Source organism: Wasmannia auropunctata, unplaced genomic scaffold, assembly GCF_000956235.1.
Source record: "Wasmannia auropunctata unplaced genomic scaffold, wasmannia.A_1.0 LD336048.1, whole genome shotgun sequence".
NCBI lineage: Eukaryota > Metazoa > Arthropoda > Insecta > Hymenoptera > Formicidae > Wasmannia > Wasmannia auropunctata.
Genome location: NW_012026842.1, coordinates 189,968 through 199,864, shown reverse-complemented (window position 1 = coordinate 199,864; position 9,897 = coordinate 189,968). Strand labels below are relative to the sequence as shown.

The 9,897-nt window shown below is 30.8% G+C and overlaps 1 protein-coding gene across 1 annotated transcript in view; it reads left to right on the top strand.

Moving 5' to 3' along the window:
• Positions 1–9,897, top strand: part of LOC105451633 (fatty acid synthase-like) — a 21,327-nt gene that overhangs the window by 2,772 nt on the left and 8,658 nt on the right. The window contains 9 exon segments of the mRNA XM_011692203.1: positions 1,092–1,385; positions 1,484–1,688; positions 1,768–1,928; positions 3,269–3,586; positions 3,736–4,235; positions 5,457–5,761; positions 6,339–6,755; positions 7,651–8,669; positions 9,548–9,792. Coding sequence (XP_011690505.1) covers positions 1,092–1,385; positions 1,484–1,688; positions 1,768–1,928; positions 3,269–3,586; positions 3,736–4,235; positions 5,457–5,761; positions 6,339–6,755; positions 7,651–8,669; positions 9,548–9,792 — 3,464 coding nt within the window.

Here is a 9,897-nt window from a genome sequence, read left to right as displayed (position 1 = left end):
GCTCTTCCGATCTCTGCATATAATTTTGAATAATTTAAACGATTTATTAAAAAATATTTTTGTAGTTTGGAATAAAATATTTTTGTCTCTATGTCCAATCAAATATTTGGCAATTTGTATGATCTCATATTTGTTTTTGGACAAGTTTTATTTGTTAAAATAATATTTTTGGTTTAGATAAAATGTACCTAATGTACAATACACTTATATATACTTTGCGTAAATTTTTTTTAAATGATTAGTATCTCGGTAACTATTGCGAAAATTGCAAAATGGTAGAGGACTTTTTTGTTCAGTTTGGTTCACACTACCTCCCCACAAGCGCTGTACCATTGAATACGAGACCCAGTATATATGTATAGTATATATATATACATATTAATTCAATTATTAAAAATATTTGTAAATTTTCTAGATAAATTTATCATTTGCACGAATGTATTTTTTGAAACTTCGAAGCTTCGAAGCTTCGAAAGTACCTTAAATTTCGGAAGGTCGAAGTTAACTTCGAAGCTTTGAATATTCGAAGTAGGTGAAAAGTAACAGCCCTAATCAATATACTATAATCAGTATATAGCAAATTCCTTCCAGAAATGATTTCTTACATTAAGAAAACATATTCTGATATCAAGATAGAAAATACATATTTATTGCAATCCTATATATTATAAGAATAAAATAAAATATTTAATTATTAGATTAATTATTCTCATTCTTCTTCTGTCCTTGAATTAAATAAGACTGATTTATTGTCTTGATACAAAAGTATATTTGTTTCTATAATGCTTAAGGTTTGCAATTTCTTATATTTAGAAATAAACCTTTATTTGCTTATATATCCTATAACATGGTTTCCATAAAATTCGACGCCTGTATACCTGTATTATCGTCCTCTCCATTATTTCATTTTAGATTTATAAAAATTTCCATCTAATAAAATATATTTCTATTTCAATAATAATAAATATGATTGGCTTGACATCGATCCTTTTTATAATATTTTATGATAAATCAAAGAGTTATATAACATTGAATCCGGAGATTTTTTTCACAGGTGTTATTATAATTAAAATTATTATTGATTTTTTAAGGTAATAATAGCATTTGAAACCGGTTTTGTTCCACCAAATATCAATTATACATCGCCAAGGGATGATATAGAGGCTTTGATAAACGGAACTGTTCGTGTCGTCGAGGAACCATTCCCACTTAAAAATGGTTACATAGGTATTAGTTCTTTTGGATTTGGGGGGGCTAACGCTCATATGCTATTAAAATGGAATCCGAAACGGAAAGTTAATAATAGCACGCCAAATGATGATTTGCCAAGACTTGTAATATTATCTGGACGCACGAAAGAATCAGTGAAATTGTTTTTAAATGACGTTAGTATATATTTTAAAACTTGCATTTAAGATTATTTTGGACAATTAGAAACATATATTACATCGTATTTTTTATTTAAAAAAATGTATCATTGTAGATTGCTAATCATCAGATAGATGTAGAATACATCCGTTTACTACACGACGTTCATTCAGACAATATAGAAGGTCATCCATGGAGAGGATATATAATATTGAATACTTTACAACAAGAATCAATAAAAGAAATTCAAAATTGTAAAAATATAAAAAGACCTGTTTGCTTTATATTTTCAGCCTTAGGGTCACAATGGCCAGGAATGGGTAATATTTAATATCGTATCTAATTTAAAATAGTAACTGTATAATAACTAAACTAATATCATTTTTTAATTAAAATCAGGTCAAAATTTATTAAAATTTAAAGTTTTCGCAAATACGATAAGAATGTGTGACACTATTTTAAAACCTTATGGTATAAATGTCACAGACATTTTGACAAATACAGAAAAAAAAGTGTGCGAAAACGCATTATTTGCATTTGTTGGTATTGTCGCTATTCAGGTAAAGTATATATTATATATCAAAGCTATACATTACTATTAATTTATTATCTATAAGTACCTATTTGTATTTGTACATAGATTAGTAAAACATAGATGGTAAATACAATTTTTTTTAAATTAAAGGAATTAAATATAAGGAACAAAAGGCTATAATAAGTTTTTTGCGAGGTAATTAAGGCTCATGGCATGTAGTCCTGAAATCTTGTATTAATGATTTTTATTTTATACTTATATCTCTACTTTATGGACGTTTCGATTCTCTTTGAATCATCTTCAGCAATGTTAAATCTTGACGTTTCCGGTGTGATGGGAGCCGATGTCTGTAATTTACTTTCATATGATATTACAATTACACATTCGTTACTGGCATTACCAACCAGGCAACGGATTTCTGGGAGATTCATATAGAATTTACTCTTGCTCCCGTCACACCGGAAACGTCGAGATTTAACATTGCTGAAAATGATTCAAAAAGAATCGAAACGTCCATGGAATAGACAAGTGTAAAATAAAGATCATTAATTCAAGACTACATGTCATGCGCTTTAATTACCGCGCGAAAAACTCTCATTACCCTTTTGTTCCTATTTAATTGACAATTTCAAGAGTTCGTTAATATTAATTAATTATGATTATAGGCTTGTATTTGTAACAAAATACACAAATGAATAATAGGCCAGAGCCGAGCATAAAAGGATAGTTAATTAAAATAAAATTAAATCATGCGATAGTCATGTTAAAAGCATGTATTCATTAATATTTGAAAAAGTTTCGACTTTATACTTAGTCTTCCTCAGCGACGTTAAATAATAATTTATAAAATAAAAATTATATAAATGTATACGAGCCTATTATCATAATTAATTATTATTCAGCGACGTTAAATAATAATTTATAAAATAAAAATTATATAAATGTATACGAGCCTATTATCATAATTAATTATTATTCACGTTGGCCTTAAAATGCGTTATTGTAATTTATCATTTACTACACATTTATATAATTTTTATTTTATAAATTATTATTTAACGTAGCTGAGGAAGACTAAGTATAAAGTCGAAACTTGTCCAAATATTAATAAATACATGCTTTTAACAGTTTTAACATGACTATCGCATGATTTAATTTTATTTTAATTCATCATCCTTTTACTCGGTTCTAGCCTATTATTCATTTGTGTATTTCGTTAATATTGTTTAATTATTTGTTATTGTTTTATAAAAAAACTTATTAGGTTTATTGTTTAAAAGTTTAAATTACATTTTATTATTTTATTTGTATTTCAATTCTTAAAATGTTATGTCTAGCTGTTAAATTGTTGGTATATATTTGTAGATTGGTTTAGTAGATCTCCTAACATCTTTAAAAATTACTCCGGATTACATGATTAGTCATTCTGCTGGTGAACTGGGTTGCGCGTACGCGGATGAATGTCTCACAGTTGAACAAACTATTTTATCAGCATATTTTATTGGTTTGACATGTGCCGAAACGAAATTAATTCGTAGCTCTATGGCAATTGTCAATTTTGATTATAAGTGCCTTATAAATATGTGTCCAGCGGATATTAAAATAGTATGCCGCAATAGCGAGAACAGTAGCATTGTTAGTGGTCCCGAAAAATCAATGCGCGAATTTATGAAAAAATTAGAGGTTTGTACAGAATTGAATAGCTCTTGCGTATTTTTATAAGTGAATGGAAAACTTTGCCTATTAATTTAAAAAAATGTCGAATCTTTAAATTCAAGCCATAATTTTTCACACTTATAACATGTGTTAATATTATATTTTTAAATTATCAGGTTAATAATATTTATGTGAAAGAGCTGCACTGTAACGTGCCATATCACAGTTCCTACCTCACGCTCGTGGAATCTCAGCTTTTGTCCAATTTGAACAAAATAATACCATGTCCGAGAAAACGAAGTCCGAAGTGGATAAGCACTTCCATACCTCGTGCCGAATGGCACACTTCAGCATCAAAATTGTCATCAGCGGACTATCATACACGTAGTATACTAAATACTGTTCTCTTTGAACAAGCAAAATATTTAATTCCACCTGACGCTGTGACCGTCCAAATCACACCAGACAACGTTCTGCAACAAGTTTTGGAAAAATCCTTACATCCAGAAATTACAAACATTTTATTGACTCGACGCACTGAACAATACAATAATATAATTTTTAAAGGAATTGGGAGGCTTTACAACTGTGGTTTACAACCGCAAGTTGCCAATTTATATCCGCCAGTAACATTGCCAGTTAGCCGAGGGACTCCTATGATCTCCCCATCGATCAGGTACAAGATACATATTACCGTAAACATAATATAGATTCTGGAATAAAAAATGGAGATTTCCATTTGAAAATTTAAAATTTTCCGATTTTTGTATGATCTTAACGACTATTCAAGATCACATTTGCATTGCCACTAATTTTTTAAAACCCTAAGGGAGGTTGGGGCTTGTTTGCACAGTTTTCACAATTTAGGGATTCAACTTTATAAACAGAATTGTTTATTATGATTAAATTATACTAATATGACAGAAAGAATTTTTGTCTACATTTTTATGCCAGGAACAATTCTGTATACTAATATAGTTTCTTTGTAGCGAAATGTAAATTGTAGTAAGCAAACATACTGCATTGTAGCCAATCTCGATAAAGATAAATTAACACATATTATTTACATTTACAAGATAATTTATATTTTATATTGCAATATAGCATGATAAAGTATTAAAATATTTTATAAAGTACTGATTTTTTGATAACTTTACTTTAATATTTTTATGTGCAGAATCAGAGGAATCATATTATTTAATAAGATCATATCATTCCCTTTAAGAAAGTTGAATGACATCCATGGGATCTTGAAAAATCGACTTTTATGTGAAATTGATTTTATAATTATTAGTACCTCTTTTTATTCTACAATTTTTGTATGAAGTATTTCTTCGTATCTTGAGTATTTTTCGAAATATTTGCCTGGTGAAATGAAAATTGTACATCAATTATATATTATAGACACGAATGTTGGTGTGCATTAATTTTTACAATATCCAGCCACACGCAAATTGCGAATGGTAGGACGACCGTCCGGTAAACTGAGAGATCAGGGTTCGATTTCTGGCTGAGAGTTGAGGTGATATTTTTCGCAATAAATTTTTTACAGATTTGGGGGGGGGGGAGAGGGGATTTTATAGATTACTATAGATGCATGTTAGCATCAAAGAGATTAAATTACCAGTCAATTTAATTGTTACAAGTGGATTTTGGCTTCATGTAATGAACTATGTTTCCAAGACGGACAAACATGCGGCACGCAGTTTGCGTGTGGTTGGATATTGTAAAAAATTAATACACACCAACATCTGTGTCGGCTCGATAGGCATTACTTCAATATATATAATTGATTTATTCTTACAAGCCTTATAAGTTCTTCAAATTTTTAAAATATTACACCCTGTATATAAAATAATGTAATGTGTTAACTCACCATACTTTTGATTTCCATTAGATGGCATCATTCCAAAGATTGGTTTACATTGTCTGATGAAGAACACAAAATCATGAAATCAAGAGAAAGGTATGTTGAAATCATACTCGATGATGAAGACTATGAGTATATGAGCGGCCACGTAGTTGATGGAAGAATTTTGTTACCCGCGACGGGTTATCTTGCTCTGATTTGGCAAACTATGGGCATGATGACGGAGAGAATATACACAACAATACCGATAACATTCCAAGATGTAAAATTTATTCGTGCTACTCATTTATCAAGAAATAATGCTGTTATATTAACGATTGCGATTCAAAAAGGTATTTATGGAATGAATAGTTTTAAGTTTGTCTAATCATAAGATTGTTTATGATCAAATATATTAAAATATTATTAAGCGTATAGATGTAAGAACAACCTAGTTGCGCTGCATGACTTCTGCAGAATTCGTGATCGTTGAGAATCTTTTAATCATGTGCGTATCTTAGTTTAATTTATCTGGTTATATTAATTAATTATATTGTTAACGTTGCTGAGGAAGACTAACAATAAGTATAAAGTCGAAATTTGTCCGAATATTTTAATAAATACGTGCATTTAACATGACAATCACATGATTAAATTTATTTAAACTGACGATCCTTTTGCGCGGTTGTCCACGCGTTGTAATTGGCCACGTTGCGATTGACCACGTCGCGATTGACCATGTATTGCAATTGTCCACGTTGCAATTGCCCCCATCGCGGTTGCCCACGTCACGATTGACCACGTTGCGATTGAGCACGTCACTTATGCTCAGGTCTATTATACATTCATATAATAATTATAAATTTGTTATTACAAATACGAGCCTATAATCATAATTAATTATTAAAATGTTATATTAAAATATTACAGACGGAAAGTTTGAAATAACTGAGGGCGAAAGCGTTGTTGTGACAGGTATAGTGCACGAGACACCAAATTCAGAACAGAAAATGACTTCAACGGATCTATTGCCGGAGAACAACGAAGAAGAACATATGACCGCACGAGATATCTATAAGGAGTTAAAACTGCGCGGTTATCAGTATACCGGTTTGTTTCGTGGATTAAAGAGTGCATCTGTTTCAGGCAAAAGAGGGCATATCATTTGGAGAAACAATTGGATAACATTTATGGATAACATGTTACAGATGTACATCCTCGGTTGCGATACTAGGGATTTGTATGTTCCCACGAATATTAAAAAATTGGTAATTAATCCCACGTTTCACGTAACGATGCTACGAAACGACGCTGACGTTCAAGAGGCTACGACAGACAAAGCCAAACGTAAATATATATATGTATATATTCTCTAATTGCTAGATTATTTTTATTTTATTCTTTAATGCTAAGAATTGTCTTATTTTAATTCATGAATATCATAAAATTTGTTTCTTTGGTCTAATGCACGGAAAGAATGATTTTACTGAAAGATAAAAAAAAAATCTGAAAATAATTTTTGTTAGAGTACTATCAAAATAATTTTGTTTGAAAGTCAAAATGATTGCTCGTAATATCAAAACGTTATATATAGCAATGCTTATCAGTTTTAACATTCCAACAAATTATTTTGACGGTTCAATCAAAAATTATTTTCAGATCTGTATTCAGCAAAATTTTTCCGTGTTTTTATTAAAAATTTTTTACAGCAATGCTTATTATTTTTGTTAGCAGAGGTAAATTAGGCCAAACACGTGTTTCTTTATATTTCTATCAATTTTATTATAAGTCCTTCAGTACGCAACAGAAAGTAATACTAACAGAAGTAGGCATGAATTAAACGGAGAAATAAAAAAAAACGTTTTAGTTCGCAAAATCCGCGCTCGATTATCTGCTGAGATCGCGGAACAAAGAAACTTACATATATTTAAACTAATAGATTCACGTTGTAGAGCTATGCCATGTATTACTGAACTCTAGAGCAGCCGGAAATCTATACTCTTGCTGATTGCTCGCGATTCGCCACCGTGTCGGAACCACCTGTCTTACTCCGACCGTAGCGCTTGTCGCTGTTTATTAGTGTATTAGTGCGACTTTCAAAATTATTATTCCAACAATTTTTGAGTTTTCAACTTAAAATATTTTGATGGTGTTCTAACAAAAATTATTTTTAGATTTTTTTTATCTTCCAGCAAAATTATTCTTTCCGTGTGCGTATATTATTTGAATTGTCTTATTACAGAATTACCAATACGCGTAAACAGAGAACTAGACACGATTGTAGCTGGTGGAATAGAAATTCGAGGTCTTACCGCCTCACAGATCTCTCGCCGGAAATTAGCTCAAGATGCAGTTATCGAGAAACATATATTTGTAGCTCATTGTGATCGCGCCAAGATTTCTTTAAATGAAGCGATTCGAATATCAGCGCAGCTTGCGCTGGAAAATCATCAAATTATTAAAGTGAAAATTATCGAGTTAGTGGAAGATGACGATAGTATTCCATTAGAATATCTCTCATCTTCATTTCTCAATGAGGCATTTAATGATATGCCATTGATACAAACGAATATTACTTTATTAACATCGCCGAATCGTTTCAATCCATCAAATTTATCAAAAAACATTTCAATCGCAGATTTAAACAAAGCACCCATAGATGACAAAGCTTTAATAGTTGCCGGATTCAATCTTCTGACCAAACGACAAACCTCATTAGAGCGACTGCTGCCATTTTTGAGAAAAGATGGTTATCTGTTGACGCGCGAGAATCGCGACGTAACTGACTATAAGCAATACTTGCAGCAGTACAAATTAAATGTTATTCTGGAAAAGTGCACTGATAAAGAAACGATTGTGCTTCTGAAAAAGAAAGTTTTGATAGAAAACAGAACTGTTGTATATATAAATAATGATAACTTTAATTGGTTGGAGGATCTAAAGTCTCTTGTGAGCGACGAGAACAAATTCGAGAAGAATAGTAGAATTATAATTGTTGCTGAGAGAGATTTTGAGTGCAGTTTGTTGGGTTTTGTGAATTGCTTGAGAAAAGAACCGGGCGGAGAATTTGTTAGGTGTATGTTTATTCAAGATAAGGAGGCTCCTAAATTTTTTCTACAAGATTCCTTCTATTTAGAGCAGCTGCAAAAAGATATGGCCATTAACGTATTGCGACCTAATAAGACTTGGGGATCATATAGACATTTAAGATTACCACAAGCGGAAGCGAAACTTGTACCTACCACCCATGTGTGCCAAATGGTATATACAAATCTTCTTAAATCACATAAATAATCTATTTATATGTGATATATAATATTGTGTATTTTGTAACAATTAAAATGAGAAAACGCCAACACGGTCAAAGCAGAGATCTTAATGTTCTTATAATATTTATATGACTGTGAGTCTTGTAATTTTTAGTTCAACCATGCAATTACGCGCCAAATATTTGTGTCGGTTTTACAATGCGGCTCTAAACTGAATCCAGAGTACGAATCCAGAGTGTCACATTTTACAAAGTAATATAATAATTTGGTGCTAATAAGACTAATAAGCCATGTTTCAAATTCTGTAAAATAATTTATTACGAAAAATAAAACCTCAGCCAGGATAATTTAATATTTTTAGCAACATATTAAATTACAAGTTTTAAAAGATGTTCATTAGTGCCAAATTATTAAATTACTTGGTCCACTTCATTGTGATATGACTTTAGATTCAGTTTAGAACTGTGTTTTGAAACCAACAAAAATTTGAAGCACAGTTTGTTCCAGCTGGAAATTTTAAGATATACATATAAATATTATTAAAACATTATTAAAACTCCGAGATTCGCTTTGGTCGTTTTGTTGGTATTTTCCCATCTAATTATTAATTTGAACATTCTATAATCGATATTAATTAATATTTATATATTTTATATTTTAAATTTTGCGATGATGTTTCCATTAAAAATTTGGTTTTACATACTTTATGTCATCATATAAAGTTCTAATTTTCCTGTAGGTTCGTGGTGATCTAATTATATTTGTGATCCCTAATGCACATATTATCGAGTAGAACTCCATAAAAGAAATACTCTTTTGAAACGCAGACATATTTACGGGATTGTTTGAAACAAAATCAAATTTACCGAGCTCCAAGAAACGACCATCTCATTCTGTTGGACAGAAAACAATCTGTCTGCCGAGTCTTGCCGTGAAGATTTGGTACATGTGGTTTACTCAACACTCAATTTCAAAGATGTAATGCTTATGACTGGCAGATTTACATTAAATCGAGCACTTTCGTATGGACGGTTGTTTGAATATATACCATTTGGAATGAAATACGTGGGATTTGATGCCAACGGCCAACGTGTAATGGGACTTCGTGATACTGAGTAAACAATGCTTTAAAAATAATTATTCACAGTTAACAAATTTGTGTTAAATTAACACATCTTACATGTCCCAACCGGTCCATTCAAATTTTTGTGTTAATTTAA